The 22,041-nt window shown below is 40.9% G+C and overlaps 1 protein-coding gene across 4 annotated transcripts in view; it reads left to right on the plus strand.

The window, feature by feature from the left end:
• The window catches only part of AUTS2 (activator of transcription and developmental regulator AUTS2), a 785,815-nt gene that overhangs the window by 532,210 nt on the left and 231,564 nt on the right, over positions 1–22,041 (plus strand). For all 4 annotated transcript variants that reach the window (XM_086475189.1, XM_086475190.1, XM_086475191.1 and 1 more), the window contains exon 5: positions 11,992–12,021. In XM_086475189.1, the coding sequence (XP_086331315.1) occupies positions 11,992–12,021 (30 nt within the window). The remainder of the gene's footprint in view (positions 1–11,991; positions 12,022–22,041) is intronic.

Consider the following 22,041-nt stretch of genomic DNA (forward strand, 5'->3'; position numbering starts at 1 on the left):
AGGGCTCTGTATTCATAAAGAGCATCTCTGGAGAAAGACTGAATTTCTTAATCTGTCTCAAAACTGTACAGCACAGGCTGAGCAGTTTAAAATTCCTTTATGGATGCTGTACAAGACGCAGGTGGTTTGCTGTATCACGCAGACAGAAATCCAATGTGGATTTTTGCCTGTGGGATAGCGGTGACCACAAAGATCAGAGACAGGAAGCTTCTGCTCCTTCTAGGTCTCCCATGGCTCCCCAGATTCCCAGAGAGACTTGTTCTGCAGGATGCATCCCCTTGTATTTCAGTATATCCCTTCTTTCTTGACGGAAGGTTTCATGGGAAGGCCTATGTTTTACATTCACGATGTCTCCTGGTCCTTACATGAGGTTGCCGTTTGGAAGACATAATTTCTAACAGTGTGAAGTCTCAGTACTGTTGCAGCTGAAAAAGGAACATACAGGCACGCTTAGCGACACTGAGCGCTGTGTTCGCTACAGCCCTGCTTAAATACAGTTGTTGCTGGCAAAACTCTTGCATTTTCCAAGGCTTGCCCGGACAAGGATAATTTTTCTGAGCACTGCGCTAAAAGCCAGCTATTCAAAGCAATACCTTGCCTTGGCTGTGCCAGGTAATTTGCCACTGCTGATAACAGTCATGGAGCCTGTGATACCATTTATGATACAGGAGTTTTTATCACCTTACTCTGGTGGTAGGTTAATGCAGCAGAGAGAAAAAGAATCAAACATTTTTCTTATATCCTTCCCAGGATCTCGTTGGTGGTAAACTGAGGGCCTGGTTTTCCACAGTGAGTATTTATACATGACAATTACTCCTGAACCAGAGGTTTGGGTCTTACCTGAAGCTCCCATCTTTCTGCTGTAAGTGTAACCATATCGTTGAGCACTGAGTCCCAGTTTGTGTACACTACTATGGTGCTGCCGAAGGCAATATTGGAGTAACAGCTTTGTCTCAGAATGGAGGTGGCACACCGGGGCTTGCGACTGGTAGCAAGAGGTCCTCAGGAAGAGAGAGCTGGAGAAGCCCAGCCGAGAGAGTCAATTAGACGTTACCCGTACCTGTGTGGGCCGTTTGGACGTGCCGAGGTACCACTGCTGCCACCGCTTGTTAGTGAAGGGGGGAGCCCCAGCGGTGGAGGCTCCATTGGACAGCGTACCCCCGACTGTGAATTTTCTTTCTTTTTCTCAGCCACTCAATGAATAACAAACGGTTGAGTCCAGCTGATAAATCAGGGATATACAGTTATGCTTACCTCTATTTAGAGAAATGCAACTCCTGTTTTAAATTCAATTATTATAATTGCAGCATTCTGAAAAAAAAAACCCAATGCATTCATTCCCTAATAAGAGATTACAGATTCCAAATTGCAGCATCGCGTATATCAGAACAGAAGATTTGAGGCAGGCAGGCCAAAGTGTGCCATTGTCTTTACAATTTATATTTACTTGCTGTCAATTTAGGATAATCCTTCTCTTCCCGCAGGTCTAGCACAGACAATTTATAAGTTGTACAAAAATGATAAAGGCAGCAATAAATAATAATAATAATAATATATAACAACTGTGCGAGTGATGAATTATAAAACAGAGAGTGGAAAAGGGAATGAAAACACAGCATAGAAGCCAGTTTACAGGGCTGAGTACACAGTCTGAGTTATTTTCCTGGTATTATGACAATGAGGAACATTTATGGGAGTTTGCAAACAGCTCACAACACAAATCATTTTGTTTCAGGTTATATTTATAGAGCTTAGTTAAGAGTTTTTTAGTATCCATTAAAATCCAATGTTCAGAGGTTTATAGCTCAGTTGTTAAGGTCTTATCCCTAAGGATCAATTGTTTTGGGTTGTTTGGGGAATTATTATTATTTATACAATTCATTTTAAATTGCTTAGCCTAATGTAAAGATACAGAGCTCAAAAGCTAAAGAGTTCTTGTTGTTTGGGAAAGAAGAGATAGCTTTCTGCTCTTTATTTTTTTGCTTCAGATACTATTTCTACAACTATTTTACCTGACAAATCAATTGAAACTCTCTTCATGTGCGTTTCAGTAGCCATTTTGTGCTCAGAGTTGCTGCAGCCTGTACAAGAGAGCAACCCCTCTGCAGTGTTAGGGATGTTGTATTGCTGCTGCTTTGTGTGTGTTTCTGTAATTTAAAATAAAAATAATTTTCAGTTGAACTGACGTCATTTGCTATAGGTCATGCCGTTTAGTTGGTGGAAGATGAGGTCTATACGGAAAATAGGTGTGATGTATCTAGGGCCTGATCTAAGTCATAATGCTTTCTGCTTCTTCTTTATTTCTTCTGTTTACTAAGACCAAAATTCTCTAAGAAAAATGCCCCATTATCCTGCACACTTTACAAACACATACAGTGAAAAGTAAGCAAATCCTAAGAAGCGTACCATTTAATAGCCTAAGTAGATGAAAAGTAGAGGGTTGGCAGAAGAAGAGACTAAGTGATTTGCCTGAGGTGATACTAATGCCAGTGACAGAGGTGGATCTTTTGAGTCCTAGCCCAAAGCTGTCTTTCCTCCATCGTGTTGCTTTTCAACCTACAATTAAGTATTTGGGGCAAGAGGTGACTCAGATCCAGAGAGTATTGCTGGATTACCACCAGATATGGAGGGTTAAGAACCTGACGCATAGGGAAAAGATCGAGTAAGATATCTCATAGTTGCATTTCATAAACAAACATAGGAGCATTTGAGCCAAATTAACGGTGTATCTTGAGAAAGAATGTTTTAAATTCTTAAAATGCACCTGTCTGGAACTAGTACTGTGGCAGTTACTATTTAAATCCTTTTCCATTGTACCAAGCTTCCTCTGTGTCAGTATTTCCTAGCTGCTTCTTGTTTAATTCTAAATATTCATGACATTAATTCTATTTAAGTCCTATGCTGTTATCTCAGACAAAATGTCAACAATTTTATGAGGAACTACTGTATCCAGTGCGTACAGTGGATTCCCCAAGGAACCTGTTTGCTGTGACTATCAATCTCTGATTGAAAATCTGATTGACACCAATAAAAGCTTGGTAGCTCTCATTTCCCCATTTAAAATGATCCAAACAGCTCAATAACTATCCAAGATCTATAGAGTGGTTTTAGTGTGTACGTAATTCATCATCTCAATTATTGTGCTTTTTTAACTTCTAATTTTGGAGTATCAGAACTTTTCTATCAGGTCTATAGAACATTCAGTTACTCTCTTTTTGTCTTTCCTCTTGTGTTGCAATTACACAGAACCCCAGGTTCTTTTTGGGCCCTGGAGAAGTATCTTTTCATCCTCCTTGCTTCCTGCACAACTGTTTTTTTGGATTATTCTTTTTACTTTTTACCTGGCTGTATGAACCGTAAGCTCTGGACCTTCCAAGATCTGTAATACTCAGTTACATGCAGAAGAAAACAAGTTGCTGCCTCTAAACTGTTGATTATGTCTTCAAAGTTAACTTAACCTTCACTTAGTTTTGTGTCTTGTAATTTCTATTTCTGGCAGTGATGAAGAACGGAAGAAACTCTGAGACCTCAGACTGTGAATGTAAAGCTGACAGTCAAAAAACATTCAACAGAAGTTCTCTATGAGGTGCTGAGGTCAAAATTTGGCCATCTGGCAGTTAGGAAGAGACATGCGTGAAGGCACGCGAGGCACCTGCTGGAGGCCGATCTGCAGTAGCAAAGTCTTCCAAGGTTTGCTTGCTGCACTTCAGCCATTGCATGGTTTTCATTTGTAGCTTCTCTTATCGAGCACAATTTCTAAATGAGGATGGTTGCTTCACTTTAAGGACGTACAAATGACTTGCCCTCACCTGTCAAGCATGATCCTTGTATTTTACCAGGCCCATTATGAACGCAATCTTTCTGTCGAAAATTTGCATACCTCCTTTCTTGAAAAGTAATGACAGCAATTTCTTTCCCTCCGCTCACTTTCTGAGTGTCTCATTTAACAGCACCTGTGAAACCGACAGGCGCAGAGATGAGAAGTGAAAGAGAGCAGTTGATTAAATCATCATCAAGTCGGGCCTCAGAAAGTCAATTCTGCTTCCCGTCTGCAATGATATCCTTTTATCTTAAAGTAATGAGCTATGGCACTTTTGCATCGGGTAATGCGATAAGTTCTATTAGCATGTTCCATTTGCTTCACAAGCAAGGGCAAGTCATTTCAGCAAGCTCATATCACTGCAATCAAAGCAATTGGCTTCACAGGCAGAGAAGAAAGAGGAAAGGCTCAGGGTGATTTTTATGGATCACAACACAGTGGAAAAAATAGATTCTTGTATTATTTTAACCCGTAACATGCTTTGCTTCTTGTCCATCAGGATATTTTGATTTCATTAGCCTGTAAGTACCTGCAAGAGTCGAATTCCAAACTGAACTTTTGAGCTAAGATCAGGAGTTCTGAAAAACAGGAATCTTTACTTATACAGATACACTGGCTAATGCAGTATTAGGCACTGACTTCATTAAACACTGATTAGTTTAAGTCTTTGCTGTTGAGTTAGTTCACCAGCAGAAATGCACATTTTTATTATTTAATTTTTTGAACTTTTTAAAATTATTTATTTTTTGAACCCTGGCAAAGTACTCATCAATTGACAGGTTGCTTAAAATGACATTACATACTGCAAATTGTCTACAGCCAGAAAGGCAGGTAAGGAGGCAGCAAATGTATTCCGAGTACCAGAGGCAAAGGGATGCTGTCATTTTTTCATATAGAGTTTCATACAGAGTATTGAGGAACTGAGACAGGCGTTCGTCCTTCTATTGCAGAAATAGGATGGTTTCCTAAAATTAAGATTCGGTTGTGTATGTGGCCAACAGCTGCTTGGTGCCCGGTTAGTCTAGTGGAATTTGGATGTGGCAGGCACTTTCTGAAGATGCTGAGCTGAGTAACTCGTGGCATCGTTAGCTTTCTAATGGTACATCTGGAAAGCCCATTTAATCTTCCTCTGACACTTAGTGGGAGCATCGTCTTGTTCTTTGGGGATGGCTGGGTTGGGCCTTAAGTACTTGTGGGATCATTGAGCAATGACACCATAAGGAAGCCATCGGGAGTGATAACTGGGGGAAAGAAGTTGCACTTTCCCAAGAACTGCAATAACTTACCACTTTCAGCTCAGTTTCCAGGGAGCAAAGGAAAATGTGTTTCTTACAGGGCTGATTTCTTTTCATCCTTTTCTGGGACTGTCCTGGAGGTACGTGAGGATGTCGGTGGCCTATTTCCCTTGGGTGAAACCGAACCCCAAGCAGACAGCCATAGGACTCATGTTTAGCTGTCTTCCTAGAGTGAAATCCCCCTTTGCTTTACAAATAAGCTCCCTGTGGTCTACCAGGGATATGTGTAACACCAGTTGCCAAGGATATATTTATGTCCTGTAGAAGTATGAGGTGGATCATCTTTGCCATGGATAGTGATGTAATCTGGTGTTTTCATTTTAGTACTCAAAATATAATTCTTTCTTGTCAAACCATTGTTTTGTTGATGGTAGAGCTGGAAGGATCCACTGATTGTGTTGTTTTGCTCTACAAAACAATGATAAAAGTCCTGGGAGTGAGGAATTAAAAAGAGTTACAGCTGAAAGTGGTTATAAGTTCTGAATATTTTTCCTTTAAGGGGCCAAGATAACTTTAAATGTCCAAGACTGATACATTTCATCTGAAGTGAAGTAGTTTGGATAAAATGGAATTCAGATTAAAGGTCAACATTGCAATCTTTTGTCCAGACTAAGGTAATTTGTGTAAAATGGGACTTTTCTGTGAATAATCCGTAATTTTAGCTTTTGAGAAAGCAGACCTTAAACTTCTCAGACCATCTCTGTTTCAGAGTCATTCCTTACAGTGAATCACTGTGGGTAATGGTGAAGAATTGCTAAGCAGACTGTGATGTTAACCAATTTGCGAGATGCTATATATAAGATTCCTTGGCAAGGAGCTCCATGCTGAATGCTACTTGCAGGCGAAGTCAGAGATAGAAAAGAAAAAAGTGAAATTCTTACTCTTGGGTTCTTTGTGATTCTGCCTGTCTCCATTTCATCAATTAGAAAATTGCCCATTTATTCCCTGTCTCTGTCGTCTTTCATCTAGAAGATGTTTTCTTCTCCTTTTTTCTTGGAAGCAAAGGTCTAATTGTATAGCTAAAATATCATCCTTGCCCTTTCCAGGGCTGTCAGTTTGTCATTGGTGGATAGATGGACAAGAATATTGTAAATGTCAGTGTGAACATGGCTGAGGTCTGGGTTTTCCCTCATTTTCTTCAGATTTCTTTTCAGCAGACAGATGAGTAGAATCACTTTGTTCAGCGCTGGCGTTTCAGCAGCACTGACTCCTTTGGTGGCAATGATAAATGGATCCAAGATATGAAATAGCTGTTCCAGCAAAGTCCATTGAGCAGAATAGAGAACAATGCCCTCCTCAATGTCATTGTACATGATATATTCAATGATTGCCACTTTTTGCACAAGAATGTGTTCAATCAGCGAGGTACATAGAAATCCATAGTGTTGCTTCAGTCTGAATGAGCTGGTGAGGTGGCACAGACCTTTGCTCAGCTTGATTTGGACCAGACTCTCTCAAGCTATTAAAATGGACTCGAATTATAGCTGTAACCTCATGGGGTGTCTGATTTTTGAAATGCGACATTGGGATCAGCCTCATTCTGCGGGTGCTCTGGGAGACGTGCTGTGCATTGTAACTTGCACTCTCTCAGCTGGGGCAGGGGATTTGGGAGGTACAACTAATCTTTAGCCCAGTCCTCAGTTTACTTTTTCTTCTACAAAGCACAGCAGCAATTAAGCCTCAAATGGGAATTGGAAAGTTCTTTTTCCACGTCCTGCTGCAGTTATATGTGTGCATATTCCATATCATGGGGAATGCATCTCATGCTTTCACAACCCGGACTGATAGCAGTAGTTCAGAAGGTTTAAGCTGGGGCAGAAAGAAGAGCTTTCTTTTTTATTGGTACAAAGAGGAGTTTGATGTTCCCTACTCACCTGGGGTTGATTTTAGGAATAGCTTTTTGAGTTTTAACTGCAGCACACATACAAAAATGCAAATTTATAGGTTACTGATTCTGGTTAGTGCTGCTGGAGCATGAAGTTACAGAAATACTGCAAAAGGAAGCTTGAATACTTGGCACATGTGTGTCAAATGGCATGGTGGCTGGTAGCCTGCCCACTTTAGTTATTAAAGGTGTTTGAACAGTTTAAGTGATAACTATGACCACTTTGAGCAAGTCATTATTAGTCTGGTCTCGTTATTGCCTCTGATTATATAGAAATTGGGAGCAACCTTAGCATTTCCATATGTCCTCTAAGAATTTTATCTATGAAGCTAGTTTTGTGCGAGCTTTATATGTCCCTTGCTTTGGATTTGGTTTGTAGTGCTGTAGGTCCTTTGGGAAAACTGTTAAGGGTCCCTTCTGCCCAGTACAACACTTTTAAAAGCGTAAAATAGTCATATTGAGGAATCATTCCTCTGAGGGGCCTGTTGGGATGTGGTTTGAAAAGTTCTCACAGCATTTTGTGCCATGCTCATTTGAAAACTTGGCTGGATGTGGGAGCTATGGGTGCTCAGCAGTTTTGCTAATCTGGCTTTCATTTCAGGGCCTAAATGAGAGCTAAAGGCTGGCTGGGTGGGTGGGTTTTTGATAATGTAGGCCAGCTTCTGGAAATTTGGCTCTTGGCTCTTCTCAAGCCTGGCCCCAGGTAGCTGTAATCAGTCATGACTTTTGTTCAGCATGGAGATAGTAAGTGCCTTGAGCCTGAGTATCAGAGAAAGAAGCCTCTGTTCAGGTGTAGAATGTGTCTGCAGCCTCCTTCTCCTGATGTGTCATGTTATCACTGACAGCTTCCAATGAGGCTAGTGGCAGTTATCCAAAAACCAGGTCATGCTATCTCTGAATGATATTTTGGATTCCCTGTTATTTGCAGAATATTCCAATGCAGCGTGTGCACAGAGCCACGGTTTCCTGAAACAAGACATGGGAGAACACTGAAAAAAAGCCCAAAGCAGAAGGCCAGTACAGAGCATTTGCATCACTTCAATTCCAAAACAGTCTGGTGCTCTGAGAACCACAAAGCACTTAAATCATTTTACTTTTTGGTTTTCTGTGGCCCTGGGAAATAGAGAAATGCTAGAGGAACTCAGCAAGCAGTGCAGACTCAAGTCTTCAAATTGACCAGTAGTTCTGAATAATCAACTTCACGGTTGTCAGCTTTGGTTTCCAAAACCTGTTCTCCAGGAGTGGTTAGCAGTAAGCCTGCAGAAGATGGAAACTCCTTTGCTTTAGCATCTCTGGGAAGAAAATGCATCCAAAAATGTAAATGAGCACATCAGAGCAAGGGCAATGTGTGTGCCAGTGCAAAGCCCAGAATGCCTACAAACAGCAAAGTGGTCTTAGGCATGGGAGGAACATAGAGTTGCTCCAATTCAGTTTCCAGCCTGAGTAGCAAACCTCTTCTTTCTTCTGCAAGTCGTTCTGGAGTCACCCCTGCACATACATTGTCTGATACTTTCCATGAACCAGAGGAAATACACGTATTTGATCCTCAGGGAAAATACAGCTTAACGTGGATGTGCACAACGTGCACATGCAATGCGTATGCCCGCACAGACACACACACGCGTATACACTCCTCATGTACATATAACCCCCGTGCAGTGAGTACACAAAGCCCTTTCCTCCTGTCCCTCCTGGTTTTCTTTCATACAGCTTGTCTACAAAATTCCACTATTGGAACAGGACAGTGCTGCTGGATGGTGGGTCTCCTTCCCTCACGCCCCACGAACAAAACCTCTTTATGAGTGAAATAGATGCCTTGTGTGTGCAGGACTCCTGGCATTTTACAAAGTGTATCTGGAGCCAGGCTAGGCAAACGTTAGGAGCTGTTTGCTGAGTGCATTTATTGCCTTTGCATAATTTATGAGCTGGAGGGGTTTGACCATCATTCGTCTCTGCCAGAGGCTGGCACTGAGGGCTCTGGAGGATGGAGCTGTAAATTGGATGGTGCGCTCCTGCTGAGCTCACAGCAAAGTCCTCGGGTCAGTATGGGAATTTAATACCAGGAATGGAACTGTTTTCTCAGAGTGCCATGTGGGCCTCCGTGCAGCAGAGGCTTTTTTGGCAGCCACAGCGACTGGCCAAATCGCGAAGCTGTCAGTCACTGGGCATGTTGTGAAGGGAGCCTGAGCATTTTTAATCGGCTTGGCATCCATGCCGCTTCCATAATGGACACCAGTAGGTCTCAGTCCTTCGCCATATGCTTAACTCTGGAGACAAGGTGCTTCTGGGTATAGCAGTAATTATTTGATGTGGAATTAAGCGGACCTTGAAATTAGAACTGGACTGTAGGAAAGCAGGAGGCTTAACACTTTGATGGAAATAACTTCCCACCGACATCGCTCTGTGCACTTTCTCTGCAGATTCTCTGGGATGTGGGTAGCTGTTTTGCTGGCAAATTCAGACGTCACTGTTGGCAAGTACTCTTCTCCCCAAGTACCTCCACACTGCAGAAAACACAAAACCCTGAGCTCTTTCCAAGCTTATGAGTCGGGGAAAGCTTAATCCACAGCAGAAATTCCTTAAACCAGACAAAAAATAGCGGCGGAAGGAGAGGCTGCACAGAGCTGTGACCACAGCTGGGTCACAGGACACATACACATGTGCCCCAGCAGCAGGAGCAGACAGCATGTTAAAACCCTCTGAAATCTGCTGCTGAAAGGGAATCATTCTTGCCTGTTTATATATCCACTTTTTACCCCCTTTCTTTCTCCTCTTGTATTCAGATATTACACGCAGGACTTGGAGTTTGTCTGGAGGGTGGGCAGGGGACACAAACAAATGGAGCAGTTGTTTCTGAGCTCCCTGTTTTCAAACGTATGTCGTACATCATAATGTATCCCAACACATGGAGCACACGATGCAGGGACCCCAGAACTGCTCAACCTTCCTGTCTGTGACCAAGCAGTGGAGGAAAGTGCTGTAGCCCAAAAGCTGAATTTTTCCAACAACTGTAAAACAGAGATAGTAAATGGGAAATGTTTGGCATACTGTGAGTGTCATGGCTGAAAATCCATGTGTGTGTTTGCTTTTTTGTAAATGCGGGGCCTTGCTTTGCAAACATACTCACCAATGCTTACCTTCATAGCAAAATCTCCTACATGTAGTCAGGCTGAAGTCACAATGCATAATATTTACAGGGTAAGGGTATGTTTATATAAATACCATGCTGTTCTAGAAAGGCACAGTTTTCCTTTTGTCAGTTAAGCACACAGTCTTCATTAACCTGATCTTTGTGTGAGGGTTTCAAAATTCAAGTTGAAGCAGACTCAGATCTTCATGTTCCCTCTCGTTTGTTCGTTACCACAGTATCTAGGTGCACCTAGTGCTATATAAATCATTTCAGTTGTTAAATAAATTTCATTTCCATTTCTATTTGGAATTATCTGAAAGCAGACTGTAATTTTATCTAATCTTTGCTTCACTTAAAATTACTTGAAAAATACCTAGAAATAGTTCTTAGCTTTAATTTGTTAGTATGTAGCTCATTGGTGTGGGGAAGGCATCTTTTCACCCTCTACTGATGCAGACAAAGAAAAAAGCCAATGAAACAGGAAGGTTGTAATTAAAGAACACACAGAAGATGACTCGTGCGAATCAAATACATGCATTTATGGGTGTATGTGGCTATGTCTATTCACATCCCACTGTATAGTTAACCTTTGGAATTCACAAAGTATAACTAATTTCAAAGCAATTTGGTCATCTTATAAAAATACTGAAAGACGCATTAAACAAATGCGTAAAGGGCTTAACTGACTGCTGCAACAACGTGACACAGTCAGTTAGTCCTTGATTTAGGAAAGCCTGGGTCTCCTGTTTGGTGATCTTATGTTTTCCTTCGAAACACCTGCCATGAGATCTGCAGAGGTATGAGTTTCATCCTCGAACGGTACAGACAATTCAGTCCTCTAGAATCTGAAATTGTAATTTTAAAAGAATAAAACCACCAAAACCAGAAGGAGATGTTTTTCTCATTCTTCTGCAGTAGAGGTAGCCAAATGTGACCACTCCATAGGTACCCAGAATTAGGTGGGAGGAATCAAATATGTGTCTGAGAAGAGCAGCTAGATGCAAGTGAGTAGTATGGTCCTTACAGTCTTATTTCCAGCACAGCTTTTGTACTTGTAGCAAATGTAAATGGGTTTTGGTTTTCTGATGCTTATCTGTACTGTAGCTTGTTCATCTAGTGCTGCTGTCTTTCTACAGTAGTAAAGGTTATTAAAAAATTGAGCAGTGGCACTTGATAAATATCAAGACCTGCTAGTGTGACTGTTCAGCATTTTATAGTATTGTAGGTGTTTACTGTGGTACCTGGGCTACTCTTGAATTACAGAGAACCTCAATGAATCAACTGATTTGACATGTTCTTGCTTCCACTGTGATCTCTGAAGTCTGTTGTTCAGCAGTGATAAGCAAAGACAGAGGATGAACCTTCCAGGTAGTCCTGGAAAATGGTAGCCTTGCAAATGCTTCTCTCCTGGGACAGGCAAACCTCAGCCTTTTCCATACCCTCCTATCTGAGGGGCCTTTGAAGCCGAGGTATTGGCAGGCAGTGTGAGAAATCCGGTCTGTCAAAAGGAGACAAACCAGCCCTCTAATACTGATTTTCTTCTTCCCTGATCCGGTTTTGGAATCTAAATGTGCTCATGCACCATCAGCTGCTGTGCATGTGAATTAAACTAAGAGAGGGCGTTGCAAACGGCTTTTGTTGTTTTCAGTGCAATTTTTTTCATAATTCAACGTGCAAGTGTGTCATCTTCAACAACAGTGTGGGGGAAAACTCCCATACAGGAATGGAGATTTTTCCTAAAGGTACCAGATCTGATGCCATAGCTTTACAAGTGTTTCAGCCATCTTGTTCGTAAAAATCTTTCAATTTTTTACGGTAGCAAGTTTCTCTTACCTGTTCTTTATTTCTTTTTGTGTTTCAGTGTGACAGCGACAGTGACCAAGAAGAAAAGGTAAGAAAGGAAATCAGTATGGGAGCAAAAATAATTTATTGGATTTGTTGGATTCACTTATTCCTCTTATTCTGTTATTTATTGAAAGTTTCTTTTTGGATTGAGCTAAAGCATTTCTGTATAAAGAAAAGACTTTATTTCCTTTAATTGAATTTTGGAATAGACCTCCAAGGAAAGAGAATTCTAATTAATATTTTGGAGGCTACACAGTTCATCTTCAAGCATATCGATGCCACAGTTTGTGTGGGTTGTTTATGAACACCAGTCTCACTACCAACCCTTTCTATGGCTGCATTTTCCCTTGGATAGTTCTAACAGCAACCAAATATGTTTGTAACCCTCATATTTGCACTTCTTTTAACAGTTATTGAACCACTGTTACCACCTGTTGTGCTTCTGTGCAGGCAAGGGTCTTCAAACTCAAATTGAAGTGTTATGGTTGATACATCTATGTTTTTAGAAACAACATTTGGAAACTGTACATTAAGTCAAGTGACACAACTTGCTGATAATTATCTTTGTAACTTTGGGTTTCTAAGTGGGAAAAGGGAAGAATGTCATGGTGAAAAAGGGTCGGGCACAGATCTCTAATGCTGTTTATTGTTTAGAAGACTAATAGTAGTAAAGAACTAGTATTCACACTGGTGCAGATTTTTATGTCTAATTTTATGTTGTGAACAGACTAACATCTACTTTCCTTCTTTGTCAAAAATGAAATAGTCGTTGCAGAAAAACTGGTCTAATTTCTTCATTTCCAGATTGGATTTTGTGATTTTCATTTGTATGTTGAGCCTTAAGGGATGTTTTGGTCATGTAATCATTTTTGCCTCCTCTTTTGCTGGATAGATAAATTGGAGAAGGGTAAAGTAATGTCAGAAAGTATCATTCATCTAGTAACGTTGAATTGTTTGGAGTTTCATGAGTGGTTCTGTTAAGTAGCTCCAAGTCAAGCCAAGAAGAAGAGATGGCCATGCTGGTATGCGACTTATGCAACAGAAAAGAACAAATATGTTGTACAATCTACAAGGAAACAATGAATACAGAAATCACCTTTCATGAATTTAATCAGTTTGCTACAGGATTTGTGTACGAGGAAGCAAAGGAAATTTTCAAACCATTCTGTATATAACCGCCAAAGCTTTGCCCTTCAGCTCTTTCAATAATTTCCCAAGCAGAGATTTTTTTCCTCATGTTTCTTAATAATTTGCTAACTATGTTAAAGAACCACTGTTTACTTTGAACTGCAGTGATTTCCCTTTCATAAGGGAACTAATCACTGGAGTTAATCAGTGTGACAACAGAAAGGGGAGGTTTTGTTGGGTTTTTGCACTGAATATTAACGTGCGCTTTTAGATATGAATTTTTAATGCATTACCATTACATTCCATCCTGTGAAGTGATTATTCATTTTCAGGATGTTCCTTATGCAGTGGAAGATGATAAACTGAATTTCAGCTCCTATGTTTATGGCACCCAGAACTAGAAGTGTAATTTCCTGCCACTGCTGCATTTACAGAGCTAAACCTCTGCCAGTTTCACGGTATTTTTCTCTTATGGCACTCCCACATAAAAAAGCAGAGAGGCAGCTTTTTGGGATGGTGGCGGTGTGCTGGTTCAGGATAGTTTCTGCAACACAATACAAGAGAGACTCGAGATTGTACCTCACACAGAATGTCCCAGTACGTGTGCGGGAAGGATTTAAAATCCAGATGTGTATTTCATCTCCGTGATCTGTATTTTGTCTTCCCCCCTAATGAAATGAGATTAAGTGGAGATCCAAATATCCCTAACAATTCGGTGCTTTTCAAATCCCAGCACCAGACCCAGGTTTGAGTTTTACAGCTCAGGCCCCATTCTAAAAGACGACAGCTAACCCTCGTGTATTTATTCAGCCCGTGCTGGCAGCCTAGGCAAAGATCTAAAGGCCTTGTTCTGTTAATTTGAATTCAGCATATGTAGCCTGTTATAAAATGCGAGACATCATCATTTGAGCAGGTCAAGCATATTCAGATGAAGACAAATGGTGCTTATTTGATTTTCTTAAAATCAGGAAATGAAAAAAGTGCTCTCTGGAGAAATCATGTTCTGCCTGACTTAGATGATAGACCAAGGCATGTACCCCAGATAAGAACAGGCGCTCGTCTTGCGGTTTTTATCTCTGAAGGACGGTCGGGACTGTCAGCTCGCTGACATGTGCATTATCCATGTCATTTTAAACAAAGTGACCTGTAGAAAAGTGCACTCTGCCGTGACATGATAATGGGCTGTTGGATGACAGGTAAAGTACACACTATAAAGGAGGCTGTGCGTTATTCCTTTGTTTAACTGACAAGTAGAAACTTCTTTTCTTCAGACAGGCAGGATCTTTTAGATCTCTTTCAATAGGACCCAGAAGATTTTTTAATTCCTGCTTTAAATAAAATAACATTTTTAGAACTAGAAATTCCTATGAGCAAAATGCATTGGGAGAAGTGAAGGTGCCAAATCTCTGTGCAAGAGGCTGATCATTTCATAAATAGTGCTCAGCACCCTCAGTTTTCATTAATAACCATAGGAGCTGAGGGTACTCAGCAGGATTAGAAGTTTTAAGGTACTTGACCCAAACGTCTTGTATCGTGATGAGGGTATTAGCCTCCAACTGTGGAGTTTTTCTAGTAGCGAACTGTCAAATTGCTCTTGGTCGGTCCTAGGTCAAGGTACTCTGAGGATTGTGCAGTTATTCTCCTCCCACCAGAAAGATCTTTGACTGAAATGTTTCTGGGAAGAGGAGATCTACTTTTCCTCTTGCAGATTTTGGTATCCTGAAGTATACAGAATATATAGTATATTGCTGCAGTTGAATTCTTTTCTTACTGTTCGGAAAATAGAAAGGAAACAATTTTGCTTCATTTAGGATTTTTGAGGGCAAACCCACACTGATCCTCCAGTGTGCCTTGGAAATAGGTGATCCACAAGAGGTAGAAGATTATAATGCAGGACAGGTACATATTTCTACTAGAATAAATAAGACCTGGGAATCCAGAAAGATAGACCAGTGCCTTTTGAATAAAAAGTGGCAGATCAGTATGATGAAAGGTGTGTGACAGATCAAGGTGGCTGAAAGACGGGTCGGTTCAAGCATGACTAGATGGGCCACAGTGAAGTAGGAGAACACGGGAAGGAGCAGGACCTGGGAAGCTGAGGAGCAGATGAATAGTGAGTGGTGACAGAGTAGGGAAAGTAATGTGTCCTAGGCTGTTAGTATTATTTTTTCCCCACTTGAATATGTATCTATCTGGCTGTGTAAATCATTGTTGATATCTGATCTCTATTAGGTGATGGCTGTGCCTCCAATCCATCTTCCCTAGCCTTTAATTGGGAGCCGACAGACAGAGTCACTTTCTGTCTATGTCTGCCCTCAAATGAGACATTTCTCCAGAGGTTTCTCTGGAAGAAGAAACAAGCATATTTAATTGAAAAATGGTGCAGCCCCTGCTTAGCAGTACTGTAGCTAAGGCTGTGTCAGCATCTCAATTTTAAATGACATGTTTTGGGTGGATAATTTATCTATTTATATAGATTCATGCTCCTTCATTCCAATTTGGCACACAGTACTGGACTGGAGCTTTCAAAGTAGTCATTTCGCTCTCCTGTTGCTAAAAAACCTGAAGAGGTAGCAAGTGTGTCTGTGGAGGGAGAGTGTATTTGGAGGACTTGCATCAGAATGTGAAGCACTCGTTCTTAGAGAGATGTCATTTTCCATCCTGGGATCCTTTCAGCAAATGCCGTTGGGATTTCTTACTGAATCAGAAAAAAGTATGGATCCCAGGGGAACTCAGATTTTCTCCATTAAAAAGTCTGTCAGTCTTACTCTTTGAGCAGGTCTCCAGAGCTGATAATCTAAAATTAGGGCAAGCTATGGCACAGCTGACAAATTTAAGTGCAACTGTATTATCTTCTGATATCTGGGTACAATCTTTAAATTGATACTGGTGGTAATTAGTACAATATTAAAAAAATATGTGCAAACACATAGTTCATCTTCTGGCAACAAAAGGAAGTCCTGTTTTGAAAAGACGTACAAACAGCTTTGATAAGGGAGTCAAGTGCTAAAGACGAGGTGAGGAGTAAGGTCCTTTTTTATTTGCCATCCCTACCATTTCCTCTCAGTACTCTGCTTAATTAGACTGATTTTAAAATTAAGGCTCAATCTGAGGCACTTTACTGATTTTTCAGTTCTTAAGAAATTATTTCATTGATCAAGGGGGACTGCTTTGCAATGTACACAGAGTTGTTACTTATACCTGATTCAAGAGAAGAGGCCTGCTTCTTGCTTGAATTTTATCCAACTTTGATAGGATGTACAACTTAAAAAAAAAATACTCTGTATGCCTTAGTAGTACCCAATCGGTTCTCTCGTGATGAGGCTCTTGGATTTCATTAGAATGTGGTTCTTCCAGGGCCCAGCAGCATCTGGCTAGTTACAGCTGCAGCCCAAGCGCTGCTGAGTGTTCCTACTGAAACGGGCTTTGCTTTGGGTGGACTTCAGGTAGGACGCGAAGGGAGGAAGGAGGTCGGTCAAACCAGTAGCTGCATTTTTAAAGTGTTGGCATATGGTCAGATGGGAAGAATAACAAAGGTTACCCCAGCTTGGGAGGAGATGAGGACGGGTGGGTGTTGTGCTTGCTTCAGAAGCCTGTGCTGGTGGGAGCGTGTTGCTTGTGAGACTTCATTATTTCCTTCTTTGAAGAGAAAAATAGTGTGCTATTGAAAGCACCATGAGAGCTTAAGAATGATATTTCTTGCCTCAGAATGTTTTTAATGATAATGCTGATACATTTGATTTCATATAAACCAGCTACGAATCAAAGATTATGGCATGGAAAATACTATCTATCACTGGCATGCTCAGATAAAAAGAATGGTTATTTGTGTATGTATACATACAAAAAAGCATTCACACCTGCACTCTGTGTATGTTTCTGAAGTGCTTCTGGACTATTATTTTGTGTATGGCCTTTGGAGGGAGATTTTGGCAGATGTGTGTCACCCAGGTTAGTATGTAGACTGTGTTTCACTGTTTGGTAGTTAAATATCCACACATAGAAGTGTTTATAGTGTGTGTGTGTGTGTGTGTGTGTGTGTGTGTGTGTGTGTGTGTGCATTTCTGTGTAGTTTTGTTTCCAATGTGCTTCTGGCTATGTTAAAAAAACCCTGCAATTTTTAGCCCAGCTAAACTGGTTTAGGTAATTATAAATGCTCTGATATGTTTATTGTAAGAGGAACTTGGGATGAGTCTACTTAAAACCATGCCTTTCAGTACCACTGCATAAATGCAAAGTTTGTTGGTCATGAACTCCAGAAGCCATTTCCACCCTGCCCTCCAGATCTGAAGTGTCCTGCTTCGTTGTGTCTCTGCCGAATAAACAGAGCATCATTTTCAGCTGTGCTGGCCCATGTGTCAGTGTGCTCTGGTATTCCCTTTCCTGCGAAATGCATGCAGGACACGGGAAATTGTCCTTTCTTTGGAAACAGAAAGAACACAAAGCATCCTCACCATAAACTGTGCTAGAAAACATAAGACCCAGGTAAATAGCTGCTTTGCACAGGTCTGTGTTCTGTATATTCTATTGCTGGAATAGAAAAATGTAAAAGCTCTATTATAAATGGATTAAATGGCAATGAAATTGCTGTATACTATCTTATATATTACAGAGGACTACATTTATAGAGGGGTGCAATTCACTGTCACGTGGGCAGTTGCATCAGTTCAGGTTTTTTTTAGTAGGATGCTTGGGAACAAAACTGTATTGGGGATCTTTTTTCCCTCACTCCTGGGAGGCATAAGGGATGGAAGAGTTTGGGTAGCACTTGAAAGAAAAATATCCACCTGGATGATGCCAGGGCTGTAGCAGATAGGTAGCTGTGAGCCACTGAATTTTTATATGGCCACCACTGTGGCCATACAGTAGTAATACAGTAATATCTGTACTCTTCTCATTGTCTTAAAACTCAACCAGGATTTCAGTCTGGTGTTTATGCACTGCTGGTGTATAAATAATAAATTATAATTTTCCTGGTCTGAAAAATTTTGGTCGTAGAGGGAACTCTCAGCATTTATTGAGCTATTGAAATAAGGGTGTATCATTAGAGTTCATTTTCTCATCCCGTTCTCTACACTCTTCAACTCTAAGTGCAGGTATATGAAAACCAGAGTGATTTCCAGAGGAAAACTTCAAAATATGAAGTGTGTCATCTCCAGTCTAGTAAAAGAGCCTGAGAAATTAGTGTGGAGCCTTAGGTTGTGTGAGACATTCCCCGGCACTCCCAGTCAGGGAGGGGAAGGGGTATAGCCAGAGGAAACCACTGGAAAGGGACCTTCCATGGGGCTGCAAGGTCCTGAGGTTCAGGAAGGGGGGACTGACTGCAATACATGGGTGGACTTCTTGTCGGAGCTCCAGGAGAGGTTTGTGGTGGGAGCCTTCTCTGCCCAGACTGGACCTCCCTGGGGTTTTGTGTGGCAGGTTACAGCTGGTAGAAAAAGGCTGAGGAGCTGTCAGACCATTCAGCCCTTGCACCCTGAGCAGCGGCACACTGCGCTCCTGGAAGAGTGAAAGTGTTATTTGCAAGAATAGGAGGGAACTGAGTTCTTGAAAAAACTCCTTGGATGGTGGGTACCAACGTATTTAGCAAACAAGGCTCCGTGGGGAACGGTGACTGAGAACCCTGTTTTAAGCAATTACTTCAGGTCGTGGGATACTGATACCTTGCTGTTTGGCATATATTTATTTTGGCTAAGGATAGGATTAGAGACATAGTTTCTCAGTATTATTCCTAAAACTGCTTCTGCAAAGCCAGGATGTTTCCCATCAGTGCGATTTATACTGCATATTTGTACAGGTGTTGTCTTTTTAACTCTGGGAAATGCAGCACCTTAAACTTGCCCCGAGGGTGAAAGATCACCCAGACGTTAGATGCTAGCAATGCCCAGGCAATCATGAAGTATTTCTTACTGTTTAAGGCCCATTAGGAGGAAAGATAAGGATCCTTTCTATTCATTTGATGTGCCACATAGAGGGTCCCTACAGCTAGAGCGGTAATAAAAACAGAGCCAAGCATGTTTGTTGTAAAAGATTATGCGTTTGCCACTAAGGGGAGCGAACATGTTTACAGGCATGGGTACGTGCTCTGTGGGCTGGCTGTGCCACGGCGCTTTCAGCCCATGATTTGTCCTGTCCTTTATCATCTTTGTCACTCGGCAGCATGTTGTCATAGGTAACGTATCACTCCTCGCTCCCCCTACCCTCTCCCCCTTCCCCCCACCCGGCTCCCTTTTCCTTTTTTTGTACCCGTTTCGTGTAGGAAATTTGTATTTACTTTGGGAGTGTAATTTGTTCCTCATGGATAATGTGACCCTTAGCGGAGCTGGATCATGGGTTAGTTGAAGTGATATTTTCCGCTAATGGTAGTCGTACATCATTGCTGTCAGCTCGGGTTAGGAGGCAAGCACATTACAGCTCCATTTTACCTCTGCAGGCATCTGGGATTATTTGCCATAACTGAGTATGACATGACCACACTACAGAGTGCATTAAAATTTTACTAGCTTCTCAGGCAAGTTCCTTGGCTCCAGCCTGCCTTCAGGCAGGCGTAATGATGGATACCTCTAAGGTCCTGACTTCCTGCACCAAGGATACTCAATGTCAATGGCCCAAACAGGTTTTGCTCTCCCCAGGGCTTTAGACCATCTTCTGGCAGTTGAGTAAACAGTCAAGAATTGAAACACAGGGAGGCTGGCACACATGCCCCCAAACACTCCTCCCAGGGTATGCGGTGCTTTGAAAGTTTGGACGCTGTCACATCAGTATCTGCTCAACCGTCAGGTTTTAAAAAGTATCATTTGCAAGCTGTCTTATGTGGATGAAAATAAAATCATTGTATGAAAATTAAAATTAATAGCAAAAATATCCAAGATTGTGGATATTATACTATATGTGAGTGTTACATGTCTGTGTGTATAACAGGCGTGTACCATGACACACAACCAATATGTGGTATGCAGATACACCAAACGTTGATGTTGTATTTGTATGTTCCTGTTGCACCCTATTTTATGCTTTATGCGTGTATGTGGTATGCAGATTCATAGATACAACTGTAGCAGTACAGACGTGTATTCATTATTTTAAATTTTTCTTGGTTTTGTGTAAGCAATTACTGTTCTCATATAGGGCCTTAGAATATCAGCTATAGCATATCTACATGTATATTATTTTGCAGCATGTGCTTTTATGTGTACATGTGCATACTATGAAAATAATATACATTCTTTTCATTGAGCTTATCTGTTTATCTGGATGTACGTGATTTGCAACATGTCTGTTTATATGCATTGCCATTCAAAATTAGAGGTATAGCTATGCAGAGAAATAGGTATTAAGGAAACTTAGGAGAGAGATTAAATTGAATACAGTAGTGGTTTTAAATGCTTCTTGAAAAGGCATAATATATACCCCGAGATAATTTTATTGCAGCCTCCTAGTGGTTTTATAAATATCTACAATATACATATGCGCTGCCCACAAGCTCTCCTCCCCACAGCAGCACTAATATCTATAATACTTTCATGCAAAAGGTACATAATTATATAGTGTATTTCTGTAAGGTAAGTAGGTGTTGTGTGTGTTTGAAATCTAGAAATTGTTCTCTTCTGTCCTCACTCTTATTTTGTGTCAATTAGCAGATGGAGGAAGACTGAAAAAAACTTGATTTTGTTTGTTTAGCGTTTTTGTTTTGTCTTTTTGAAGTGTTTAATTGCATTTATATTCACAGTGAGGTTAGAAAACTGACAGGGCTTATGAATTCATATGCTTCTCAGTAGAAGATTATCTGGGTTCAAAGTATCCCTGAATCCCCATCGTTCCACGTTAACTCACACCGTCCAAGGCGCACTCTGCTCTTCCTGTTGTTTCATCTAGGGCAGAGTTCTGGGATGTGATACTGACTTAGACAACGTGATATTTTGTTTCAGTACAACACATTCCTGGCAATAAATCTTTCTATCTTTATTGCAGAACTTAGAGCCAAATTTTACTAGGCCTGAGAGTTTTATCTGTGTATAGATTGTAGGATTTAATTCTCTGTAGGGGAGGAGAGAGGAAGAAGAGATTAAAGATTAAAGCTGATGATGTGCTCAGCACTATACAAGAAACAGAAGAGACCGTTTCAGACATCTCTAAGGATAATATGCAAATTCCTAAAGCCTTCCCAGCAGCTTAGATCACAATAAGAAAGACATTCCAAATGATAGATGGTTTTGCTTGTTCACATTTTAGTGTTACGTTGTTGGGTTTTTTTATATGTAGCAAAACTTTTATCAAAGTAGTTCCGTGAAGGTTGTTAAGAGTACGTGGGAACGCCAGGCAAGATTTCATTTTCAGGGTGCCACTGATGCAGAAGTAAGGAAAATCGCAGTATGGTTTTCTGATGTTGTGTGCAACGAGACTTGTAATTTCAAGTCAGTGAAGAAATAGGTGTGCGTCTGTGTGTGCACACAATGTACGTGCGCACACATGCTCTCTCCATCTCTGAAATCCAGCCTTTGGAAAAAAGTTACCCTGGGTGATGTGGATTTTAAACTTAATTTAGAGTGTTTTTGACTGAAATGCTTTCCTAACAAGTCTTGAAGGTATGCCTTTTATTTTGCACAAGTGTCTGTAAACCTTCCACGCAAAAATAAAATTAGATATCCTGAAAGGAAATCTATGTACTGTAACGTGCTGGCACATTTCTTGTGTTCAGTCCACCTATATGTAGCTATTTGTTGGTTAGATGTGTGCTTTATATGTGTATTTCGGAGTAGGTATTAATGAGCGTAGTATGTGTGTATGGAGACAGAGAGAAATTCAATCTGTGGATCTTGGAGTTTGGCCATGTCCAAACAGATCTAGATTATAAAAAGTGTTTCTTTAAGGACTATATGTTACAATATGTTATTCAAGTATAATATTCATATACACCTTATGCTATTGAATAACATCT

This window comes from Leptosomus discolor, chromosome 18 (assembly GCF_034619465.1).
Source record: "Leptosomus discolor isolate bLepDis1 chromosome 18, bLepDis1.hap2, whole genome shotgun sequence".
Taxonomy (NCBI): Eukaryota; Metazoa; Chordata; class Aves; order Leptosomiformes; family Leptosomidae; genus Leptosomus; species Leptosomus discolor.